At 28.7% G+C, this 27951-nt stretch overlaps 2 protein-coding genes across 4 annotated transcripts in view; one reads left to right on the forward strand and one right to left on the reverse strand.

Moving 5' to 3' along the window:
• Positions 1-615: 615 nt before the first annotated feature.
• LOC145190857 (beta-arrestin-1-like) lies at positions 616-26185 on the reverse strand. 3 transcript variants are annotated; one of them, XM_090067686.1, is made up of 17 exons: positions 26006-26185; positions 20000-20030; positions 14834-14939; positions 14620-14705; positions 13722-13847; positions 13537-13596; positions 12892-12959; positions 11158-11218; positions 4468-4542; positions 4292-4376; positions 4133-4205; positions 2770-2845; positions 2424-2491; positions 2246-2329; positions 1688-1791; positions 1512-1563; positions 616-1364 (listed from the first exon to the last, which is right to left on the reverse strand). In XM_090067686.1, the coding sequence occupies exons 1-17, from the start codon at positions 26098-26100 to the stop codon at positions 1271-1273; spliced, it is 1344 nt and encodes a 447-aa protein (XP_089923812.1). In that variant the 5' UTR covers positions 26101-26185; the 3' UTR covers positions 616-1270. The 3 variants fall into 3 exon arrangements, 2 of the variants coding, with proteins under 2 accessions (XP_089923812.1, XP_089923813.1); XR_016445278.1 differs by having other exon boundaries at positions 1082-1364; positions 1688-2138; XM_090067687.1 differs by lacking the exons at positions 14620-14705; positions 14834-14939; positions 20000-20030; positions 26006-26185 and adding exons at positions 14396-14501; positions 14583-14615.
• Positions 20745-27951, forward strand: part of LOC145187652 (uncharacterized) — a 171854-nt gene continuing 164647 nt past the window's right edge. The window contains exon 1 of the mRNA XM_090067690.1: positions 20745-21746. Within this exon, the coding sequence (XP_089923816.1) occupies positions 20979-21746 (768 nt within the window). The 5' untranslated portion in view covers positions 20745-20978. The remainder of the gene's footprint in view (positions 21747-27951) is intronic.

Genomic DNA, 27951 nt, shown 5'->3' on the forward strand with positions numbered 1-27951 from the left:
CCCATAGTCGATTAAATCGACTGTTGGAACTTTCAAAGTCGACTAATTTCGACTTTCGATTTTTAGTCGATTTAGTCGAAGTCGATAACAACACTACTTTTTTACATTACGTATGGGATTCGTTTTCAATTTTGATTTACTGAAAATACTAATTAAAAGTTGAAAAAAATTCCCTATAACACCATCATTCGTCATTAAATCTAAAGTTTACAACTCATGTTAAAGGAACCAAAACTATTGTTTGTACTATAAAAACCCAAATCTTTCATTTATTTTATATTGTCACCTGTTTGAGTTTAAATTAAAAAAAAAAAATCAACTCTACAAAACTCGCAGTAAAAGCTCATTTTAAAAAATATCTCTATTAAGTTATATCTTGTCGAATTTTAGTGAGGAAAACGACTGTTCAGTATATTAGTATCAGAGATACTGAACTTCGCCAAGTTGTCTCATATTCTAGACGAGTCGGTCTCTTAAAGCAAACTCTTTCTTACAAGGGAGAGGGGGAGTTTGAATTTAGAAATTTTTCTTGCGTACGAACTTTATGCATGCTCAAAAAAAGCCTAAAAGAGGAACTAATTGAAATAAACAATATAAAAATGATTAAGCCAAATACATAACAATTTTAATTTTAATGCGAAATAGCAAAGGATCTAAAAGAGGCATAGAAGTCACTCAAATTTAAGAAGATACCAACAGCCTCTACATTTGAGAGAATCGTTTCACTAAATTGACAACCCCATGCACATAATAACCTTTGTTTTAAATAAAATAAAAATATAAATTCTTTTTGACGATAACAAAACCTGCAGTTTTATGAAAAAAGCGATTTTCAACAGAATGAAGAATCATATATATTTATATAAAATCAACGGATATGAATTTAAGACAAATTCTCAAGATTTAATTATTTGCAGGACAAAATTTTTTATTTGAAAGTATTGCAATCTTCTAATTAGTATTAGACTTTTTTTTCTTTTTATTAGATTTTATAAGAACTGTAAGACGCATTAAGAATTAAAACAGTAACACGTTCAAAAAAATCGAACTAAATTTCAGATATAATGAAATTTCGGGTGTACTTTTAGAAATTTGAGTTATTTTTCAAATAAAGCTTGTAAACATGAAAAATCGTTAATAACAATATCAAAATGAAAGAGAATACATAGCTTGACGCAAAATTGTATATAAACGAAAAGCGAATTAGTGGTTAATTAGCCAACTAACTGTTGTTGCAGCTGAACAGAATTTAGTTTAAAGGTCAGCAAGTTTATGCGAGAGAGTCTCCATAATGCTCACCACGTACGCGCATACGAGCAAATTCTTCAAAAACCAGTTCGTCATCGACATTTTTTACTGTTCCTCTAACAAAGTTAAATTAAATATAGAGTTAAAAGAGAAAATTTGAACGAGTTAAAATGAGAAAATTTGATAGAATTAAAAGAGAAAATATGTAAAACTTAAATCTGTATTTGTAAGCCCTTAACATTAAAAAGGATTTATGTGCTTACTCAGTGTCGAAATTGATAAGGTCATTGGCTAAGTCAGGACTTGCTTCTTCACCTAAATACAAGTTTACAAATAGAGCAAAAATATCTAATATATTGTTGATCACTTCTATTTAAACAAGTTCATGTATATCTGCTTGACCGTTGATATCAGCGATAAAAGAAAAGGAAACAAGCACCTGGAGTAACTGATTCTTTGCGTGCTAAAACAGGTGTTGAGCAAGGAGAGTTTTCAGGAGGCTTTGGGTGAGTCAAAATAAAGGGTAACTCCACAGATAGATCGCTGTAAAGCATAAAACTACGTTAAATAGGTTTCCTTGAAGTGTGAAACTTTAAAAAAGGAAGCTTTGAGAAAGTATCTTGACCACTTAACACAACTTATTTTTACTGAACTTCTAAAAAAAAAAGGCAACAGCGCGATCTAGCAAATTTAAATCTCAGCCATGCTCAGCTTTTGACCCTCAGACAACAGATAATACAAAATTAATCCGTTGATCAGAATTCTACACTATTTTGAAAGAGAAAAAAAATTGTCACATATTAGTTAATTAAAGATAAGAAGGTAAAGAAAACAATATCATCGACCGTTGTAATTAGATACTGGAATTGTTTCGTGTGAACTTGTTTTTGCTATTGAAAAAAAAGTATACGAACTGACTAAAGATTCAATTTATTACTATTAACAAGTCAAATTAAAATTTTAAATAAGCAACAAATTATAATTATTAATAACATACCCTCCGTATGCAACGTGTAAGCGAATTTTGACCTTATAATGCACTATTATTCCTAAGTTTTCTTTAGGTGTACCTGGATCCATTCTAGATGTAAAAACGTTAATCAAAATAAAAACACAATTAAATTTAACGAGAAAATATAAACGAAAGCAAACTATCAGTAAAAGAGAATACAAACATAGTGGACGATGCTAGATTTGTATCTTCATGCTTAAGTTGACCATCCAATGCCAAACCACGCTTATCCTTAAAAAAAATTGCATAAACAAAAAAAATTAATAAAATATTTATTATCTTATTTATAAACATATAAAAGTCGTTAACATATCTATAATGATAAAGTCATTCATTATTTTATCTATAAAATAAAATTTAAATGTATAAAATAGATTTATAAAATAAATGTATAAAACAAAGTAACAAAAAAAAAAAAACAACTTAAGTAGTTTTTGGATTATAAAAACTTTTATCCAAAAAGCTACTTAAATTAACACTGCTAACTTAACCAAATACACAAACTTTACCTTGTTGTTCGCAAGAAGTGGGGTAATGAGAATGACCTTTGAAAGAGTTCCGCTTTGACCGACCGGGAAGCCTTCTCTAATAAAATAATTTATTAATAAGAACATATAGAGAAAAATTCCTATAACAAAGAACAAACAGCTGCAGTAGACACGTCAAACACCAGTCAAGTAGTTACACCATTAAAAATCGATGAAGTGAAAAAATTGTAAATAAAGTTTCAGAAGTTTACAGTAAAAATGATCGTCGCAGCAAATGAAATTTTATTTTTCTATATGCATTCAAATAATGAAATACATCAGTATTTAATTGGGTAGCAATAAGAACAATCTGACGTCGCAACATGAGAATGTCTTACTCTAGTTTTTCTCAGTTTGTGCAAAAAATCATTTTTGTTTAATGGTATTCTTTCCTTAAATTCTCAATCTAGATGGAGTTTGTGATTGCCACTCTAATACATGAATATTCTATGATTAGAACAATCTTTGAACCTATTTTGTACATAATAAAATCAAAGATATCATCTTTATGGTGAATCAATCAAACCCTGTCCCAATTGAAGCAATCAAAAACTGTTATGCTTTCTCCTCCAATGATTGAGGTTCATACTTGGAATTGAATCTTTGCCTGACAGAACATTAGATGTACTTTATTAAATTAGACCCAACCACCATAAACTTTGAGTCATCAATTTAGATAGTATTGGAGTTATGCTCCAATCTTTTGGTCTTCAGTGATAAAGGCATTTTGCAAATTCAGCTCAGCCAATGTGATTCTTACAGAAAACCAATAACTCTTCCAAATGATTCTTAAGAATACAGACATTATTTTACAGTTCCAACACCACAGTTATACTACATTTTATGTACACATCTACTACCAATTGAGGACCAAGTGAGCTGCTTTTCTATAATCATTTTTTGAGCATTTTTTGCGAATACTGTGTTGTCATTCTTTACAACATTAGGCTAAATTGCAAAATCCTGATTATAAAAAATTACAAAAAATGAACCATACAAATTTAATAGTCTTGGTCTCATCTGTATAATCTGTAAAGTTTCCATTAAATTTTTTAAAAGCTGTGAAATACAACAAAAAAAAGGAGAGCAATCGAAATGAACAAACTGCACTGAGAAACACCCGCCACAAAAGTTTCATAGGTTTCTAAAAATCAACTTCTAAAAAACCAACTAAAAAAAAGTGATAATTAAAGAATCTATTTTTATCATTTTTTGTTTGCTACTATAGAAGATTTGTATCTTAATTACAATTCATACAAATTTATTAAAGGTTTTTGTGATGTACTTCATGTTTAAGACATCACATGTTAAACAACCTACTATCTTAACAAAATATAAGATTTACTCAGATTCTATTGAAGCCACAGGGCATTTGTATTGTGCAGTTGAAAACAAACAGATATCTGCATATTGTCGTACTAAAAAAGAGGTGGAAAAAAAACATTCTAAAAATATTAGTAAACAATACATAGCTAATTAGAATTACAATTAGGAAGATAGTTACCAGTTATTTTAATTTTTTTTACAGTTTTATTTGAGCGGTTTGAGATATGTACATTTACAGCAATTGATTCACCATGGTAATACATCTATAAAAAGAAATATAGTAAGAAAACCTAAAATAACAATAATTTTTTTTCAAAAAAAAAATATTAAGGTTTAAAAGCATAGTTTACTCACTCCTTTATCTAGACTTGCCTCCAATATTAGAGGGTGAGGACACATCATAAAGTCTTTGTGTTGTTCCACAGTGGGCTAAAAGCCAATGCAAAGTTATAATTTACATTAGGAACGTATTTTCTTAAACAGTTCTATTTAATCAAAAACTTAACTTTTCTCCACTGTAAAACATTAAGATGAAATGATAACTCTAAGTGCAGTAGTATCTTTTGAATTGAGATTTATGATCACATAAATTTTACAGTAATACGTTGCATTTATTAAGCTGCACAAGATATTTTGTAAGTTGTGCATGTGCTTTTGATTTAAAATTGCTCCTAATTCTCATAATATACTTTTAAGAAATCTATACATACAGTACTGTGAATAAGTTTTAGCCCACTTATTAAAACTCAAGTTTTTTTAACAGACTTTGAATAATAGCTTCCGATTATTTTTTTATTTAAAATGTCTAACTTCAAACAATACTAAACACTATTTTAACAAACAAAAGCAATATTTATCAAAATTTTACATAGATTTTTGTATTTAGATATCTAACGTGTTTATTTTTATTGTATACTGATCTAAACCCAATTCGTATCAGCTCGTTTTGTTTTTAGTTTGCTCTTGCATTTTTGTTTATTTATTGCTGTGAAGGCTTCATATTAGATAATAGTACAGTTTACAAAGATATTTCATAGATACTGTGTGTTTAATATAATTTTTTGTTTTTTTAAGAGCGAAACTTCTTCTAATTTAAAAAAATTTAAAAACACAGGATCTCTTGAGGATAAAATTTGAAGTGGAAGACCTCCAAAGCTTACAAAACATGACATAAAGTATTTAAAAAATGTGTCTCTGCGAAATCGGAAAAAAATCTCTAGTGAACTAGCCCAAGACATTCAGGCTGCAACTGGGACAAATGTTTCCTCATCTTGCATTCGACAAGGTTCTATTTTAGTTTGGGGTAGTATTTCATCATCTGGAGTAGGTGATTTAATCAAAATTGATGGCAAACTGACAGGAGAACAGTATAAAGAAATTTTCAGACATCATGCAATACCATCTGGAATGAGACTAATTGGTAATAATTTCATTCTACAGCAAGAAAATGATCCCAAAAAATATTTACAGGACATGTGTGAGAAGGGAGTTCTCGAAGTAATGAACTGGCCTCCTCAAAGTCCAGATTTGAACATTATTGAACATGTTTGGGATTATTTGGATAAAAAAAAAGGCTGAATATCACCCCAAAAATGTTGAAGAATGTTTTTGAATATTAAAAAAAGAGTGGGACAATCTTCCACAAAATTTCATTACAAATTTATATGAATCAATTTCCAGGAGATTCGCTTCTGCGATCATCACAAAAGGCGGACATACGAAGTATTAATTGTTCTTTCTTTTTGTATCATATTTTATCAAATTATTTCTGGATATTTTTGTTTATAATATATGTGTCTATAAACCTGATTTTTTTTTACTTCATAAGTCCTTCATATTTTTACGATAAAATCAAAAATAATTATTAACTTATGGTGGGTTAAAACTTAAAAATTAAAGCATGACTTTATCACTTTTGATCAAAGAGAGAATTTAAATTTTTTTTATTTGCCAATTTTGAAAATTTTTAAGACAGAAGACAATTAAAAAATCATTTTACCACTCCATTACATCATGAGAAAACAATTCGAAATTTCGTTAGCAAGTTTAAGGAGGTGAATCAATCAAGAAAAATCAGGCTGCTCGCATCCTATTGTTACAGAGGAAGCTATTCAAAACATTAGAGAAATGGTTAAAAAATCTGATGATTTGAGAATTTGAAAGGGTACTATCAAAATGGGGATGAGCACAAGCAGCTATTATCATGCTATTCAAAAAGTAAGCTTTCAACACACAAGAGCTAAATGAAGATGATTTCAATAAAAGAATGAATTTTATGAGAACAGGTTGTCGAAGTTTGAAAAAATTTCAACTTGCTAAATGAGATTATTTGGTCAGATAAGAGCCAATTCATGCTGAACAGTATTATAAAACATCATAATTATTGCTATTGGGCTTACTCTAATCAGCACAAACAAATACCTGCGCCAAACTCAAAAACGAAGTAATGGTGTAGTATGGAATAACTTCAGGTGGTCTTATTGGTCCATATTTTTTCAACATTTAAGTCGCAGGTGATTTATAATTTAGAAATGTTTTAAGTGTTTTTAAAGCCTCAATTTAAATGTGGTATGTACTTTCAACAAGATAGAGTGCCTGCCCATTACTCTTGTCAAGTAAGAAGCTGACTTGATTTAAAGTTCCTTCAAAGATGGATAAACAGACAAGGTCCAATCAAGCAGCCTGCTTGTTCTCCTGATTTTTCTCCTATGGACTTCTTCATTTGGGGCCACTTGAAGAACATAGTATACAAGAACAGATCCTCCAATTCATGAACTTTGTGGGTGGATAAAACAAGCATAGACAGACATGTATAGAAAGGCCTGCAAAAATGTACAAGTTTGTATACAAATATACTGTTAAATAAAAATTATTAAAAATATTCTTTCTCATTATTTATTGAAATATTTTAAATCAAAAGCATGTACACAAGTTACACCCTTTATATGGTATATATGGCTTACTATAGGGTGTTCCAAAAAAGTTAAGAAAAAAAAAATTTTTTTTGCTGCTCCCTGATCATGAAGTTTTCATTTATGAAAGAAAAGGTTGTAAAAAAAATCAGCCCTTGTGCAACCTCTAAATATTCACTAATAAATTAGTTAATATTTAAGGGTCACACAGGGGCGAGTCATGATCCCCCTTATAATTAATGGCAAATTTTAAGGGGTTTATAAATCACCTTGGTATGACTCCTCCTAGTGTATTATATATGATATATAATGTATATAGTGTCTGAGATATATGCTACTTAAATGGACACAAATTAGTCTCTATAGGTAATAAATGGCTTTTAAAAAAATATTTAGATTTTATTACTTCCTTGGTCAAATATTAATACACCCAAAAGTGTGTTAATAATTTTATTATTTACTAACATACCTTAGCATATTTACTTCAAGGTGTGTTATGAAAAATATAATTGATGATTGTTATGACTCTACAGGTAGTGAATCATTGACATAAAATTGACTAAAGGTTCTTTTTTTGTGCTCCATTTTTGATGCACCATTAAAAAAAGCTGTTATAATATCTTTAAATTCTTTTAAATTTTACATGCAGGTCAATTGTTTAGTAAGCCACTTAAACACTTTGTTGGAAGGGCTCATCTCTAATGAACTTTGTTGGAAGGGCTCATCTCTAATGAACTTTGTTGGAAGGGCTCATCTCTAATGAACTTTTGACAAAAGAACTACCTTGTTCAAAAAACAATGAAGGCAATGAAGACAATATGTAAAGCTAAAGCTGCAACTTAATCTGATGTGTTTTTTTTTAGTTCTTTAAGTCATCTTTTAAATGAAAAGTTTGATACCCTATTTGTGCCAGAGGATGTAAGTTCAATTTCTCAAAACTTTTGAATGACTTCCAAATAATTCAAACAATCGAGATTTATTCTTTAAAAATGACATTTGATCTTTTATAGGGGTAATTGAACATGTCAAATCAGATGATATTGTCTTTATCTTGTTATACAATCTTGATGAAATTTAAGCTATTTCCGGATCTACTATACTATGACCTGACCTACTATACTAAAACCTGACCATTTAAGAAAAAAGATGTAAAAAATGCCAAAAACAATTGCATGTCACTGAATCTGTGCTTTAAGATTAACATAATAATAATTCCATGAGATTCAGTGTATTTGAAAATTTACAAAAATCAAAAAATTATTACTCTTCCTGTTGTGTGATTTAGTAACATTTTTATATTTATCTTAAATGATTTTACATTAAGTTCAGATCCTTTGATTTTACAACTCACATATGTAAATGATGACATACTGATATATACCGATATAGCCAGTATATAGATATATAACTGTAAAATATTGTGAAAATTACCTGTTGACCACTTTCCTTAGACTGTGAAGTACCATAAATTTGTCAAGGTACACTACTGCAGTATTAGGGTATTGTACTGAAGCTTATGAGCAACGGTAAAATACAGTGAATTTCATAGTAAAGTTTACAGTGTGCTAACACCTAATATTCATCAAATCAATATAATTGAGTTACAAATATTATTACTTTCAAAAATAAAAAACATTGAATTAAAAGATTAACTGAAGGCTTGATTTAGCTTTCTTATGAGACTCTTAAAGTCATTCTTAAATTTGATAAAGAAATTATCAAAATAAAAAAAAAAAAAAGTTTATTACTTTAAAGAAAGAGAAAACAATTAGCTCACAAACTATAATTTTCTTATATAATGAATGAAAAATATATGCTCCAATCACATTCCATGATGCAAAGAACCAATCTTCATTATTATTTTAGAAATTAGAGTATCAGTGCAACTTCAAACTGTTGAAGCTCTTTTAGTTGTCTCAAACAATCCTCTCAGTCATTCAATAAATTTTCTTAGCAAGATATAATTTCACTAAAACATCTATGTAATTTGAATTATCTAATCTTTACCAAAGTAACATAAAAACATATAAAAAACATATATATACAGTCAGAGAAATAAGTATCCAAAAAAAACATTTTATTGTGGAAAATAAACTTTGTCAGGTTTTTTCAGAAAAACATAAGTTTTTGATAAATACTTTTATAATTATTCTAAAAGCAAATTTAATCACGATTTTATATAGCAAAAAATTAATCAATGGTAACTAACTTGCATAGCTAAAATTTAATGATTCCCGAAGGAGTGTTAAAACTTCAACGAAAAATAATTATCAGAACATGTTGTTTTGTAAATGAAGTTTTGAAATTGATTATTAAAAAAATTTTTTAAACCAATAGTTTTAGAAATATTGTTGTCTTACACAGAGTAATTTTTAATAATTGACTGATATTTTTTAAAATTCATTTGATTTACCATTGATATCATCAAGTATGGGAGTTAAAACCAAGGAATGGTCCCAAGCTCAGCACAATTTGGTTATTGACTTGTTTAAGCAAGGTACATTTAGGTCAATTAATAAAGCGACTGGAATGGCATTAGGAACCATCAACGATCTGATTAAAAATATGTTTGAATATGTGCAAAATCAGCTGAGATTCAGAGCTAAGTGTAAAACAAGAAGAAGAATAGATCAACAAATTGTCAAGATGGTGCAAAAAAACCGCTTTTTATCAGCACCAAAAGTGTCAAGCCTCCTTGAGAAAGATTTTGGTTTAAAAGTAAGCTCATGTACTATTTGAAATGGATTGAAAGAAAGTGGATTCAAAGCAAAAGTTCCATGAAAGAAACCATTCCTTTCAAAAATCCATTGAAAACAAAGACTTGCATTTGCTAAAAAATATGCAAATATGCCGGAATCATTATGGAGGAAAGTTTTGTGGATGGACGAGTCAAAATTTAATCTTGTGAAGTCCGATGGAGCTCAAAAAGTATGGAGAAAAAAAGGTAAAGCATTCACACTCAGTTGTATTCGAGGCACAGGAAAATTTAGTGGAGGCAATGTTATGGTATGGGGATCAATGGCTTAGAACAGAACAGGAAAACTGGAGTTTATTGATGGAATTATAGACTCTGAGGTTTAAGTTAACATTCTCAATAAATATCTTCTGGCTTCAACTAAAAAACTGTGATTAGGAAAACATTTTATCTTCCAACAAGACAATGACCCTAGACATACATCAAAGAAAGCAAAAGAGTTTTCTATCCAAAAGCAAATTGAGTTACTTGAATGGCCAGCACAAACTCCAGATCTCAATCCAATTGAACATCTCTGGGCTATTCTGTATAAAAAATGGCACAGGATGTCTAAAAAGAAAAGAAGAGCTAAAGATCATGCTCCAAGAAACTTGGGCTGATATCGACTTAGATACGACAAAGAAATTAGTTGAATAGATGCCATGTCGACTTGCAGAAGTCATAAAAGCTAAAGGCAGTCCAACTCGATATTAAAAAGCCATAATAATAATTACTCGGAGAAGCGTTAATCTTTACGCCTTAATCTTTAAAATTTTGTTCGGATACTTATTTAATTCTAAAATATTTATCTTAATTTTTTATCAATTAAATGTTATTATTGATATATTTTTTTTTTTTGCATATTGAATTTGTAATAAAATTTTTTCAGAATAATCTTTTTTTTTATTTTTATAAAGTTATTTTTTTCTGAAATAACCTAACAAAGTTTATTTTCTATAATAAAATGTTTTGTTCAAATACTTATTTCTCTAACTGTAAATTAAAAAAAAAATTTAAATAATCCCCTATAATTAAATATCATAAGCAGCTTTTTTTTAAGATTTCATAAAATATCAAGAAAACAATTAGTCATCAAAGACTAATTGTTTTCTAATTAGTCATCAAAGAAATTATAATGAGAGAATAAAAAACGGGGCACTAGTAAAAGATTTTTGATTTCATTTTCTCAGGTTTAGCAGACAAAAAATGAGGTTAGCATATTTTTTTGCTCATAGATTCTAAAAAAAAATTACCATGGGTTGTCCAGCACCCCTTTAAGCTTGGCGCCTGGGTCAACTTGCCCCCTGCCCCCCCCCTCGAAGGCCCTGGTAATTATAATTAGTAACTAAAGAAAACATATTTCAAACTAATCATTTTTTAAAATAAAACGGAACATACCTGAGGTGCTATGACTGGAGGTGCATATGTTATCTTTCTTATAGCTAGACGTACTGAGTTTCTAAAATAAATTTGAAACTGTTATAGATCTGTTTGCTTTTTTTTAAACCAATTCAATAAAATAAGAAACTTAGAAAAGTTAACAAAAAATAATTGAGTTTTATAAATGAATTGCAAAACACTTTATAATAATAAAACCACTTTAGTAATAATAATAATTTTATTAAAAGACAAATAATCCTCTCTTCTCAATTTTTTAACTTAAAAAATTTTGGCTGTTATATTACCAGTAAAGAAAACATATGGGGTGCAAGGCTCATTATCAGTAAGTAAAAGATATTTAAGTCATTAAAACAATCCTGATAAGAGTCAAGTAAAGCTTTTATGACCACAATGATACTATAATAACTATGCGGGTTACGCTTGAAATAAGTCAACAGATCTCAGCTAACTCCCTCAAAATTTTATACAAGTATTACAATATATAACAAACTTTTACTTTCTTCTTTTTCCTGGGTATAAAGTGTGTTTTAAAAGCGCAGGTAGCTCAAACTAACATTTTGGTTTATGCTATTGCTGAGTAAGTTCATCTGAGAATTTAAAGGTTTTCAAGGCACTTTCACAAACATTCCTTGTTTCCTTTGCCTCTGGGACAGTTGAAACACTAAGGCAAACTACTTTCAGGAAAAGAACTGACCAAAACTAACTGAGTTCTCTGTGGAAAAGAGCAATGTAAAATGTGAGCCACTGATAGAACCTCATAAGGTGCTGATACCACCATTTCATTAAGTAAGGCATCATTTAGGAATTTGTCACTGTTCTTGATAAGGAGTCAGAAGAATTCAATTACCTCCAATATCTTTTTCTAAAGCTGTCCAATGCAAAGATCAAGATTGGCTTCTTTGTCAGATTGCAGATCAAGAAGATCATAGAATGTGATGAGTTCACCAAGCTTCTGGACAGGATGGAGAAAATGGCTCAGAACAGTTTTGTTGCAGTTGTTCATGGCTTCCTGTAATTACAAGGCTAAGAACTATGTGCAGTTGGTTCAGACACTTATAGGGTTTATGCCAAACTGGGATACAAAATGTCTCTCAAAGGCAAGGGAGAATTTTCAAAGGACAGTATCACAAAAACATGAGGAGGGACTACATTTGGGGTTTCTTCAAGAAAGGGATAGGAAAAGTAAAAATCTAGAAAACTTAATACTGCAAGTATTTATTTTATCTGATCACCAAATAAATATATAAAAATTTCTTTTACTACATCAAATATGACATTTTTCTAGAGCTGTTGTCATAAAAGCAAAATTTGTGCTGAATGTGAGTTTTTTAATGGACTGCAGACATAAGCAATTAAAATATAACACTTATTAACTAATTAAAAAAAAAACAGCGGTTAAGTTGTGATCAACAACAATGGCAACTCCTAAAAGAGATTACTACTGTAATAATGTGATTTTTATTTAATTCAACAAATTGAATTTATAAAATTAGTGGTTTAAATAGCTGTTTAAAAATAGCACATCTTAACCACACTTTAACTTTTAATTCATTTAGGTTTTTGTCAGACTCTATTTAGTTAAGAGAAAATCTATGCCAAGTGAAATAAAAGCTTTTAGCAGGTTTTTTATATAAAACAAAGCTTTAGGCGAAATTCAATTTGCTGTAATTTCATTTCAAATAAACTATTTTGATATAAGCTCATTTAACATATCAATAGCATAAAACCTACCTTTTATATTCTTTTTCATCAGCAGTCTCTGACATATAGACTCTTAGTTCATAATCCACCCCACAAGGCTTGTAAATGAAACAAAGAGCAAAAATTCACAAGAAAAAGTTATAAATGTTCAAAAACTTAACCTAACTTTATTTTTATAATTAGAAAACAACAAGCAAAACACTATATAATACAAGACTGTCCTTTACTGCACAAAATTTTATCCTCAATAGATAAATAGCCACAGTTTTTTTTATTTTTTCAAAATTTTAAGCATAAACATCATAATACACAAAGGTTCGTTACTTTATAACAAACTTACACTTAAAAAAAAATTGTCATTTTTGCTTGAGAATTGCAGGAAAAAAATAACTTTGATTAAGAATGGTAGAAAATTGCAAAAACAAAATTTATTTTAATTAAATTTTAATTTAATTGTAGAAAATTGAATAAAAATACACACAAAAATAAATATCGTATGGCTGATAAGAGTATTTTTAAAACTTTTTAATAGTTGCTACCTTCTAGTGAAATCAAAAACAAGATATTATGCTCAGATAAATAATAAGAAATTTGAAAAAAAAAAAATAATAAAAAAAAAAAAAGAGTACATAAGATAGCAGAAACTTTTTTAAAAAACTTTCCTTAATTACTTACCTTTCCAGTATCACCAGGTGCAGGTTGTAAAGTAACAGATGATGGTGCAGAACTAGGTAACTGTAATCAAAGAGCAAACAAATTCACATAAAAGTAATTGAATAAAAAAAAAATTAATCTTCTGTGAAGCTGTAAAGTTAAACTGTAAGTTTAAAATCTTTCATAGAGTAAAAAAAAATTCATACCTGAAATTTAAATGGATAAGCATTTTTTCCTAATTTTTTAATTAAGCGTTCTTGTAACCTTGTGAGTTCTTGTTCAGGGTGTTTATCAATTTCAAATGTTTCAGGAGGGTAAACTTGCTTTTTTGCCTAAAAAGTATTTAATACTCAGATAAAAAACTTAATAAATAGTTAGACAAAATTTTTGCTGCTGCTAAGAAATATATATAGAGCCTAACTTGTTACATACATATAAGAAGCAAACTTTAATGTAAAACAAATAAATTAAACTTTTACTCAATCTTCAATAACTAATTTAATGGTCAAAACAAACAGATGGAACTATAGAAATATATATATATATATATATATATATATATATATATATATATATATATATATATATATATATATATATATATATATATATATATATATATATACACACACACACACACACACACATATATTCTTTGCCATGCAAATGATATGCCAGCATGATTAGTAAGTAATGCTTCAGTGAATGACTTAATTGCAACTTGACTGATGTATCTAGGTTTGTTTTGTTTGAATAATAAATAAATTGTGCTCAGTGATATTATAGATTTTAACCATAAAAATGCAAAGGTTGCAAAGCAAAACTTCACTTTCATTCAGTAACCTTTCAATAATAAAAAGTAAGTAGAAAATTTACATACAAAATAGTTTCCATCAACTGTTGTTTATTAAGTTTGTTCAAGGTTGAGGATGTAAAGCTTTTCTAAAACCAATCTTCTCTTTAAAGACCTGATCTTTTTACCTGATCTTTAAAGAAAATTAGGGATAAAACATTATTTACTAAATCTTTTATCCTCAACCTTGAACAAATTAACTTATTCATCATACCATTTAGTTAAACAGCTTCCACATAAAGAACACCTACAAGAAAAAGATCCTTTCTAAAAGTAAGTCCAAGAACATCTAAATCTTCTCGCCCATAACGAAATGCTGCCAGCACATGGCAAAATACTATAAATTAACATAGAAAACAAAGAAAAGTAATGTAGTTAGAAAAACAAAAAAACAAAAAAAATAAATAAAATTAAATGTTTCAATCGCTTAAAAAGTAAATAAGAAATATTTTTAAACTTTCATACCTGCTTTATCCTTAACATGTTCTGAATCAATAAGTACAACACCATCGACAGGTTCACAGTGCTCTATGTGATCATAAAAGTCACGCTTTCCAATGTACACTGTTATCTAAAATATAATTCTCTTTTATAATACCTACTGTAAAGAGAAAGTTTAGAATAAATATTGTTAAAATGTTGTTTTACTCTTAAGAAGCTCAATTTTAGATAATTGCACAAGCTCAACAGTATTGAGGCTTTATGAATGATCTAATTATGTACATAATATAAAAAATCTAGATAAAGGTTATTACAAATTTTGTAAGTTGCACATTTGAAATTTACTGTTTAAAAAAAAGTACTTTTTAAAAGAACAAACTATTCATTCAAAAAATCAATAAAGTTCGTTAAATAGTAAGGAAACAAACCAAATACTTTCAGCAATTCAAAAAAAAAAAAAAACTACTTTAAAATAGAAATATGTTAAACTGGCTTACAAATATAGGATTGACTTTAATCAATAGACATCACAAAAGTGAACAAAAAATAATTTTCTCAACTTAAATTCATTTTTTACATTGTGATATAAACTTTTCTAAGCCACACAAAAACTGGACAAACTATTTTATTACTAGGTAAAAAACCTACTCAAAGAAAAAAACACCTCAGGATTGTAAATATTAGTACAAGACAGATAGAATTAACTAATATATACAACAGGGTTCAAACTAACAGTCATTTTTTTAGATTTTTTTTCATTAAATATAGTAGAATTCATCACATCAAAAACACATACAACAACCATCACAAGGAAATAAGTCCACAGTAAACTTTAGACTTTCTGTATGTTTTGAGTTACACAAAATTGAGAATCCTTGTTTATTCTTTTTTGGTTTGGCTGGAAATATTTCTTCTTTATGATATTGACAGGTATAATTGCCACCAAATAATGTAATCTTTCTTAACTTTTACATAGAAAAAAGTTCTTGATTGTTATAATTGTAAGATATACTTATCTGTAAAAGAACACTGAAATGTAAGCAGACTTTCAGTGTTTGAAAAAATGTTCAAAAATTATAAGCTACTTGTAATTATAAAATCTCTCAGATAGCAAATGCCTGGAATAAATATTAAGATATCTCTATTAGCAAAGAAACTTAGAAAAAGAGTATCAATAATTGGGAAGATAAAATAAATTTATTTGCTCTGATGATGGTGTGCTATGTCAAGGGATAAAAAGAAAGATACCTCAATTGGATTAGTTTAACATTTTAACTACAGGACAGGATTGAAGGAAAGATTTTACCTTGATGTTGACTTAAGATTTAATTATTGAACAATTCCATCAAAGATCTTAAAAGCAGGCACCTGCAAAAGAAAAAAAAAAGGAAGCTGTTGTTGGATTTTCAACTAGATGGTTCCCAGAGGAAAAGATCAGACCATAATGGTCATTAGTTCAGGTTCTTTTAATTTAATGATGATTTCAGTTAAAGATGGTAGAATGTTGATTCATTTGAACTAAATATTTCTGATGTGTATATTGTACAGGTCTGTTGCTCTTTAAACACATTATTAAAAACATGGTTGGACATACAAATTTAAAGAAGTTGATTTGTCCTATTGACAAGTTTTTAACAAAGAAAAATCAAACAGGCCTAACAAATAAGTTTAAAAATTTGAAACAATAATGTAAACCATGTTTTTTCGATCCTTAATGACATCAGGCAATCAATGTCAACTGATACTTTCTAATCTAAAAGTTAGTAATCTAATTAGAATTAGGAGCTTTAGAATCTTCCCAAGTTAATCAGAAGCAGAGAAATCAGTCACAATAGGCTACTTACAACTGATCAAGCAAATCTATGTCTATATATACTATTATTAAAATTCTAAATATTTGAACAAAACAATTATCCATTTGATAACTTTAAATTATTTACCACCTTTTTTACATCTTGGGATATCTTCACACCTTGAGACACAGTTTAAAAACTAACGTTAAAAGGAATTTGGTTTTATCAAGATTAGTTTGGTATCAAAACTTTCTGTTTTGCTAACATTCCACTTATTCAGCCGAAACCAAACAAGTAGAATGTTGCCAAAATTGGGAATTCTGTTTTAGCAACATTTTACTTGTTCAGTCTCGGTTCAAACTATTACCATAATGAACTGAAGTATTGATTAGGATATTTTTTTAAAGTCTAGATGACTTGCTTTTAACTTAGTGTGGGATCATGAAGATTTTCTAACTAAATTGGTGTTTTAATTTTTTGGGGGCATAATCAGTTTTTAATTAAAAATATAAGTTGTAGTAATTTTAGTTTAAACCACATTACATAATTGATATAACTTATTACAACATAATTTTAATTATAATTGGGGGTATAATCAGTTTTTAGTTATAAGGGTTGTAGTTATTTTAATTAAAACCCCCCTGCGTTATATAATTGATTCAACTAATGATTCACAAATCACTCTTTAATTGAACTTTAAATATTAAAATGTCTTGACATGTTCTATTTTTAAATTCTGTCTCCCATAAGTCACTACAAAAAGCAAATCTATTTTATGTTTCAAAATACTTATTATTGATTCAAACAAATTTGAATAAGTAAACATCATAGCAATGGGGTTTGTGAACATCATTCAATATGACCACCATCACTTTCCAGAATTAATTGAAGACAATCAATAAAAAACAAAGCACTGGTCTAATATTGTTAGTAGTTATTTGCTAGGCAGCATCTGATATTCAAGCCTTTAGATCTTTAAGTGTTAAAGGTGGTAAAAGTGCATACAACTACTGTTTTAGATTTCCCCAGTACCAGTAATTGCAAGGCGATAAATCTGGTGAATATGGTGGCCAGAACTGTGGGAAAAATAACACGATCTTTTGTGAAGGTCTCTGTTAGAAGTAGTTGATCATTTCTCTTTATGTGCAGCAGAGTGCCATATTATAGATACAAAATTTTGATGGGCTTTTAAGTATGGAACTACATGGTGCTGTCATGATCAACAAGCTGCTGATGTTTTTTTACATGACCATTACTGAAGATTTGTGTTGTTATCAACCTTTAGAGAAATGGTGTTTTGGAAATTACATTTTAGCATAAGAAGCACACAAAAAATGGATTTAATACATAACCTTTGATTCACCTTTTTTAGGATTTTTTTTTTAAGAGGAATACTGACATGAAACAAAACCTGTTATTATTGTTTTCTGCAGACCTAAAGCGTTAATTCTAATTTATAACTAACAATGCTTATATAATTTCAGCAAAACAAACTTGGTTCTCTATTTTCATGTAAACATAAGAATTTCTGCCATCAGAAAGCTGATATGTTAAACTGTTTTTAATTGCATGATATTTTCCCAGGTTCATTGATGAATGTTTTTATTCCACTATTATGGTTTATAAGCTAACTAACACTAAAATAACTACGCAAAAGAATTTTTAAATAAGTTTTCCTCAATTATTGCACTCATATTCATTTACTAAGATTTAAAGTTTAATAAATTGAATATGTTGAGTATAGCATTTTTAATGCTATACTTACATTAAGATTATAACTTTTTTAACTTTTGTCAAAACTTTAATCAGCCATGTTTTAATAAGCTGAGATTTTGATAGTATTATTTATGGTATCATACAAATTATAACTTGAAACAGTAGCAACATTTATTGCAAAACTATAACAAAAACTTTGGTTCAGCAAAAAAAATATTTGATAATAAACCATGTGATTATATGTTAGATGTGTTGAGTGAAAATAAAATGGATAGCTACTTTTAAGTGCTTCATGAAACACTAGAGCAAAGAAGATATGCTACAAATTCAATTCTCAAAAACAAAAATATGTAAGTGTGAAATTTATTGAAAAGAATGAACTGTGAAGCATTTTATTAATTTATCTCTTTGTGAATAATTCTTTTAGTCAACTTATATGGCATTCAATATTTAAACACTAAATATAATTTACAATTGCTCTGTATATTTTGGTAGCTGTTCATAAACCATGTAAAGAATAAAAAAATCATATTAACTTGGGGGGGGGGGGGGGGGTAACATTATTGTAACTAGACTATCAATAAACCAATTTTTCATCAATAACTTAATATTTTTCAGGTTGTAGCAGTATTGCCATATAGGGCTCATGAAATGTTATACCCAAACTTACATGTAAAAATACAAGGAAGAGGTGAAATAAGAATAATATAATGCTAATATATAAAGTTTTAAGGAATTTAGCATTTAAACTACAAACTTAATCTATTAACTTTTTTGCATAATAATTGAAATCAATGCACCCTTTTTAATGCTCATGTAACTTTGCATGACCAGTGGAAACCCTATAATTGACAAATTGTGATTTTAAGACAATTTTTACTATTTACATGTTACTGCTTTAAACACAGCTGCTTTTAGATCTTTAAGTTTTGCATGTGTTATGTTAAAGAAAAAAACCTATAATTTTTTTTAAAAACTTTAATTTTATAACTTGCTAATTTTTTCTATTGCATATTTCCAGACCAAAAATAACTTTTTTATATTATGTGTGATGTGTTATCATTTTAATATTTTTATAAAACTTTTATCAAAATATCAAAATACTTTAAAAGACTTTTATAGTTTAACAAAACTTTATTATAAAAACAATTGTTTACAAAGTCTGTTTGATGAAAAATGTTATTAATAAAATTTTCCAAATATCTGCTGATTTGCTGAGTATTAAAAAATAATAATTTCAAAGTGGCATTATTGAAATATACTAATATTTTTTTTTTATTGTGTTCTTCTATCATGTTCACTATTGATTCTTTTTATTGTGTTCTTCTACTAAAAGTAAAAGCTCTAGCTTTTTAAGTTTATAACATGTAGAAAATAAGAAAGTAGTTTGAAGTTTCAGAAACATAGATGTTGAAATTAACCAGGTAAAATATGTGAGAAAATGACCTCTTTTTGTGAGATATATTATTCAATAAATTAACAAAATAGAAAAAACTAAAAGTTATGGAATTATTTAAAACCAATTTTCAGAGATAAAAAAAAAAACCTTATTATTAAAAAAAAAAAATACTGCCATAAATAATTTCATTAAAAAATGAACTTTTTATCACCCTTCAATGCTATTAAATCTATTTAATTTTTTCTGAAAAGAGAAAAAAAAAAAAAAAAGGATACAAAATACCTTTCCATTTGGAGTAGATTTCTTGAACACCCTACAGGAGGAATAAAAAGCCTACTATAAAAACATAAATATATTACAGAGTCATTCTTAAAAAATGACAATATATTTATTTAAGTAGTTAGTTTTACCTAAGCTTTCCTAATTTAAATGTGTAAAAAAAAAACACTTTCAATCTATAACCCTATTTAACAGACTATAAATTTGTTTTCAGTAACAAATTTATAATCTTCATTGATTTTATTTAACCATTTAAAAAGCCAAACAAGTATTTCAACTTTTAACTAAATGTGAAGCAAACAAAGCGATGGAAAGTGAGCCATGAATTGATTTTTTCATCTAGTAATATATTTCAGCAACTTACATCTCATAAAGAAAACAAAAGTAATATTTCCTGCACAGATCGAATATTTTTTCTATGATATTAAAGCACTATCTGGTATAACTCTTTAGACTGTAATGTTTATAGGTTATAAAAGCAGTTACTCAACCATATTCTTTTTTTAAATTGAGGTGCAATGCAAGGACATAGATTGATAAATATATATTCTTCAAGAATATTCTTCATAAATATATATTCTTAATATATATATATATATATATATATATATATATATATATATATATATATATATATATATATATATATATATATATATATATATTAGGGTGTTTCTTATTTTTGAAGATTCGATTTTTGCATGGGCCACCCTGCCATTTGGTTCATTATCATAAAAAAGTAATGCACTTTTTTTTTTTTTTTTTTTAGAATGATTTTTAGGGGTCGCTACCGACCCTACAGTATTGCGCAAATGTACCCTAAAAATGCTTATGTTGCGTATGATGTTATGCAACAAAAGTGGATGGTGCTTAGCGTACAAACCTCTTTTAACTAGTAATTTTTTTACTTTTAGTGTGCAGAATTGTGTCTATAATGATTAATTGCTCCTTTTGCAGGTTAAACTAGTGTAACTACTGTACAATGATGGCTTCATCAACCAGTGCAACGATAGCTACCAGAAAGAAAACGGAGATATGGCTTATTGGACAGATGTCCTCTTCTTTAGATTGTGTTATGCTTCCATCAAAAAGGGAAGTGTTGGCCCTTTTCTTCCATTACAAGCAGATTGCCAAGCAAAGCATTAGGGAAGCATTACATTCCACAGCAAATGATGTTTTTAGAGTTTGGTCAAAGGCCCGAATACCAGTGCAATTAAAGAAGCACGTTGTCCCTAAAATCGAAAACATTTACAAGGAATGGGAAAAGTTGAAGAAAAATAAGGAGAATAAAGCTAAGCGTTCAGATTATTTGAAACAAAAGGAAGATCAATGGAATAAAGGGTTAGCAGAACTATTCGATATTGCCCATGCCAACGCATTGGAAATGATCACCATTCAGAAGGATAAGAACTTCCTATTATGCCAAAGAGAGAAAATTTGGAGAGGCGAAAAGGGTCCAGTCGATAAGAAATTGGCAAAGCAAGAAGAAGTATCAAGAAAAAGACAAAAAGAAATGAACCGAAAAAGGGACCGAGAGGAGATGGCAAGAAAATCTCGAGAAGAAACAGTTGTTCTTTCATCATCTTCTGAAGGTGAAGATAACCCTAAAGAAGATAGCATAACTCAAGAAGATGCCTCGCCTAGTAACCAAGATGACCCTGAGCCATCAACTTCAGGTACACCGGCTCCAAAGCGTCCTAGACGTGGCAGGAAAAATATACTGAATGAGAAGTTGGCAGCTAATTTAGATGTGGCTAAATTGAGTGATCGTGGGGCGGCACTTGTGTTAACACCGGCATTACAACTTCTTGGTCATGATCCAAAAGAATACAATGTTAATCCAGCTTCCATTCGAAGGGACCGAATAAAACACCGCAAGAAGATAGCAGAAGGTTTAAAGAAAGAATTCAAACCAGAAGTTCCTTTATGTATTCATTGGGATGGAAAATTACTCGCTGACATCACCAATAAAGAAACTGTTGACCGACTTCCAATTCTAGTATCTGGAGTAGGAGTGAAGCAGCTTCTTAGTGTCCCAAAACTACCATCAGGAACAGGTGAAAATGCGGCATCTGCAGTGCATGACGTGTCAGTGACATAGGGAATTAACGATCAAGTAAAGTGCATGTGCTTTGATACTACTGCAGCCAATACTGGGCCAAGAAATGGGGCTTGCATTCTTCTAGAGCAGAATTTTGGGAAAGATATGTTGTGGTTGGCATGTCGTCACCACATTCTGGAAATTATTTTGGAAGCAGTAGTTTTGCTGTGTCTCGGCCCTTCAAATGGACCTGACATACCACTCTTTAAAAGATTTCAAAAAAGTTGGGTCTCATTTGATTCTACAAAGTACCACACAGCACAGTCTGATAAGAACGCTTCAAATGCTCTTACCGATATCACTGATGAAAGAATCGTCTTTTGCAAAGATCAGCTACAAATCTTTCAACCTCTTGACGACTACCGAGAACTTTTGGAGTTGTCTATTGTTTTTTTGGGAGGAGTACCTTTGAGGGGCATTTCATTTAGAGCTCCTGCCGGTCTACACCGTGCTCGCTGGATGGCGAAAGCTATTTATGCGTTGAAGATTTGGATGTTTAGAGACCAATTCAGATTGACAAAAAGAGAGGAGAAGGGAATAAGGGATATTTGCCTTTTCACGGTTCGACTGTACATTACAGCCTGGTACAGATCTCCTGAAGCAACCTCAGCTCCTAGACTTGATCTGCAGCTCTTGGATGCCTACAAGACCCAGCATCCTGAGATCTCGAAAATTGCTATGAATAAGTTACAAGGGCATCTATGGTACCTATCAGAGGAACTTGTTGCTTTAGCTTTTTTTGATGATAAGGTTCGCCCTGAGACGAAGGTCAAGATGGTCCAAGCATTGAACAATGTTTCAGATCAGATACATATGAAACGGGCTACTGTGGGCTGCTCAGTTATCCAAGAAAAGAAACTGGAGGACTTTGTCACGTTTAATACACGAAGATTTTTCAGCATCACAGGACTTCCATCACACTTTCTTCAAAACAGTGTATGAGAATGGGAACATAATGATGAGTTCAAGACTGTAAAGTCCACTGTTCGAAGCATGAAGGTTGTCAACGACATTGCAGAACGTGGCGTAGCACTAATGGACAAATATAATAGACTACATACAAATAACGAAGAGCAAAAGCAGTTCCTGTTGTTGGTAGTTCAAAAATATAGACAGAAATATCCTGACAGAAAAAAGACAACTCTCATGAGCGATTAATCTTAGTACAGTAACTATTGTCTTTAATAAACCTACAATCAAATTAAAAAAGCATGTTTATTGCTGTCTATTAATAAATAAGTAGAAATGCAATGACAGAAAATGGATGTTTTTAATGTATGTAATAAGTAAATAAATGTGTACCAAGTAAATGAGTCATTATCACCAGTCTCCATCAGTTTTATGATTTTTTCCTATGTTAATGACTAAGAGCACATAGTAAAATATGCCTTAAATTTCAATGACTGGTAGCGCCCAGTAAAAATGTTTTCTTCCCCTTGAAATTTTTACACATTTATTTTTTCACCAAAATGAACCATTTCAGTGGGTGGCCCACTGAAAAACAAAAAAAAAAATTTTTAGCCCCAAATAAGAAACACCCTAATATATATATATATATATATATATATATATATATATATATATATATATATATATATATATATATATATATATATATATATATATATATATATATATATATATATATATATATATATATATATATATATCCAAATAATTCTTCATAAATATATATTCTTCAAGAATATATATTTATCAATCTATGTCCTTGCATTGCACCTCAATTTAAAAAAAGAATATGGTTGAGTAACTGCTTTTATAACCTATAAACATTACAGTCTAAAGAATATACCCAAGTCTCCCTAAACAAGAATAATTCTTGTTTAGGGAGACTTGGGCATACCTAGATAGCCTAAGAGTTCTCAACCTGTCTTGACTGATCTAAATTTAAAAAGACATTTGTTTCACATAACCACATTACAAAAATGCATTATTATTCAAAAACTGTTTAATATAATATCATTTTATACTTTGATAGGGTATTTTAAAATAGCTTAATCACAAAAAAAACTCATTTAATTATGGAAAATGTTTGAAATTAAGCCTGTAATAGATATTGTTTTGGATCAAATGAAACTACAAAGATTTTTTCCAGATTACACTTTGCTGCTAGAATAAGAAAATGTTTATTTTTGCTTTGTTATCTTATATGTATAGACAGCTTTGTTAGAGCAATAAGTATAATTTAATATAATGTAAAAATACTTAGAAGTTCTACTACTCCATAAAAGTATGGTATAGTATTTTAGTGTTATTTATTCAAAAAAAATTGCCTTAAGATAATAACATGAAGGTCTATTACCGCACATGGAAGAAATTAATCTTTAGCTGTTGAACATACATTCAGTTTTCATTATATTGCTTGCTAATTCAGCAAACAAATATTAGATTTTAATTCATAAACATTTGCATACTTATTGACAAAAGTAGGAGCTCTCCCATAAGGAATTGCTTCATAAGGCAGCCATTTTACAAACAATTAGTATAAAACATACCACTACTTAAATTAGTATTTGATTTTTGTGTAAAACATTTCTTGTTAGTGTTTGGACTTGAGTATCACAAAAAAAATCACAGAGGCTGCTATAAATATAAGTTATTAAATATACATTTCATTGTGTGTAATTGAAGTGTTAATTGCTAAAAAGTAAATACAAGGAATGATTAAATCATTATATAGCAGTGACCACAACTCCATCAATTCATCTTTGACACTGTAGTAACTATTTCCCACTTCTATATAAGATATTTTTTTCACTACTTATAAGATATTTTTTTAGCAAGTGAGGGATTTCTATGCTAGAACTTAGGGTAATAAATCAAGTTTATGATCATTAACAATATCAGTTAAACTTGTTTGTCATTTAGATTAGGCTTATGGCAAACTATTAACATAGAACATGTGACTTTGTAATTTCTTAACTGCTGTTATTAGCTCAATTAATTACTAGTTTATCTTGTATTTTTCAGTAAATACCAGTAAGGTACAAGTACCACTACAAGGGCAAGTGATTTTTAATTAAGACCAACCATTTACTTCAGCTACTCAACTCCAAGTAACTTCTGAAAGTCACTGAATCTTCAAAAACTCATTAGAATAATTTTTATAAATATCCCATCTTTTAAGTTAGGAGGACCCCTCATTTAAAATTCCTTAATACCTAAAATCAACATTAGCTTTAGGTCATTTAAACTAGACTACTAAATATTGCAATTTAAATTACCAAAATTAGTATTGAGTTCTTTACATGGATTTAGAAAATTATATGTAATAAGTAAATTAATATAGTTTATAATAAACATTAGACAAACAGTGATTTCAAAAAAACTTATGCACAAGGATTATTTTCAAAACATTTAAAAAGGCAAGCAATTTTATCTAAGCAATAAAGAAATAATAATTTCTATTTCACTTAATTTTAAAAAGTTCACAAATCATGATTATGATTTTTAAAACTTTACCAAATTGATCTTTAGTCAAAGATTAAAAGAAAATCAGGAAAGGTTGATTACCAGATTTGATTCTTATCAAAGTTATTTGGGGATTGAAAACAAAAAACTAGTCAACTGTTAAATACCTTCCGAAAAAGCATTTTTGAGCTATTTTGAAGACTAATTTTGCAATATTTTCTTAATGCAACTGTTTTGGCTTATTCTCTTTTTGTATTTATATATTAATTTTTTCATTTTTGATTTATTAATTTTCTCAATTTATCATGCTTTGAAGCACATTTATTGAAGATCAATCTTTCAAATTAAAAGAAAAATATATCTCCATAGTTTTCGTTTTATGCTATTGAATAATCTATAAGCAAAAAAAATTTAATGCATATAACTTTTTAAAAGTATTGTAGTAAGGAATCTTTTCCAGATTATAATAAACATACCTGGTGCCGCCTTTCTTTTCAAAATTTGCTGTCTGTTCTTTTGGAACCTTTGTCTTTACTGGTGAGGAATCTTTTGAACTTTTATCTTTTTCCATTTTTGACCATAGAATGATATGCAAATTTAGTATTTTTTAATGTAATACATTTGGTACCTAGTATTTACATTTAAAAATTACGTTTAATAACAGTTACAAATCAACTCATCTTTTGGTTTTGCTTTATATATATTTTAGGAAGGTAAAATAAAGTAAAAATACTAAAAATACACACACAATTTAAGTAGAGAGTAGATTGTAGAGGTATATATTATTTAGATATACCTCTTTATTATCTTTAGGACTAGGAAAATATATTGAATAACTATAAGTGTTAGAGCTGGTTTAGTAGATTGAAATAGATAATTTAATTTGACAACAGTTCTGTACATACAGGTTGCGATTACGATAAACAAAATAATTTTTAAAAAAACTAGATAAACCACCTACATTACCTATGATCTCAAACAATTTTTAGTAAAAAAAACTTTTAGTTGTATTTAATAACACTTGATTTAAAAGTTTTTATATTACAGTTATTAAAACATCGCTATATCATACAAAGTAATTTTATAAAAAAAAGGGATCTTTTCCTGGTCGCCATTTATTGAAATTAACTTGAACGGAAAAAAAAACTGTTAAAAAATTCATCTAAAAAAACCTGGGTATAAACCATTTTCCATTGACATTGATAAAAAACGGGCGAACATTTAAGCGTCACCCGACCCTTTTTACTTACACCCGCATTTACTTATTGTAATATTCATAAAGATCCAATTTTTAGCTTGTCTTTTCATATTTTTTTAAAAGTTTAATTAAACAAAATTACAAATAAAATATGTGAAAGTTTTAAAAAGATGGCTTCATGTCTTGCTTTTAGCACACATACAAGAAATACAAATAGTTACACAACTTAGCAACTATTTGTTACATCAAGATTAGGGACCAACCGAAATCACGGCAAAAAAAAAAAACAAAAAACAAAACAAAAAACAAAAAGAAAGAAAAAAAAAAAGGAAAACCACAAAAAGCACAGCAACAAAATGTCACATTCTTATCAAGAAGTTCTTATAAGATAGTATCATTTCGTTTCTGTGTTTTTTGTAGCTTCCTTTTTTCTTTTTTTTTTTTGCCGTTAATTTGGCTGGTCTCTAATCAAGAAATTTTATTTCGTTTTTTCTAATTAACTTATTTTCTTATTACTTTATTTTTTTATTATTTTATTTTCTTATTAATTTATTAATTTATTTTCTTACTTTATTAACTGGTGTTAAGAAAATGCTTCAATTATGAAAACTAAGTAGTATTGTTGTAACTCTCTTATTTTGGACACTCCAATGATTAATGGAATCTCAGCAACCATCACATTAATAATTGCTGAGATTCCATTCAAATGAAATATTAGCACCTATCAATATGATGATTGCTGATGATTAATTAAAATAATTCAAGTTATATATTTTTATGTCAAAGCTCAACTAATTTCAAATAAAAGTTTTTAGTCATCTAAAAGCAGAACTTTATATAAAAAAAAACAGAACTTTTTAAAGCTTTGAATATAATTTTTTTAAATAATCTCTGATTAATTACTTATAAGAAAAAGAAAAGAAAAAAGAAAGATAAATGACTTCAATTACGTGAATGAGAGCATCGATTGAGGCGCAGCTTGAGGAAAGCCTTTTTTTAAGCATGTTTTTTTCTTTCTCCATGCATTAAAAGATGATCTGAGCTGTGGTTTGCGAAAGACTTTTGTAAGATAATGGGTTCCATAATGCCTTATAAATATTTTTCAAAGCCATGTTTTGAAAAGTTAAAAAATGAATAATGAATAAGTTTTTTCAATATTGTCAAAAGGTAGGCAGGATGTCTTCAACTATTTATTTTAAGGAAAATGGGTTTGCAGTAATTGGG

The sequence above is a fragment of the Hydra viridissima genome, unplaced genomic scaffold (genome assembly GCF_058129835.1).
Source record: "Hydra viridissima isolate aposymbiotic clone 2 unplaced genomic scaffold, HvirCarnegie_v1 scaffold_11, whole genome shotgun sequence".
Classification (NCBI taxonomy): Eukaryota; Metazoa; Cnidaria; class Hydrozoa; order Anthoathecata; family Hydridae; genus Hydra; species Hydra viridissima.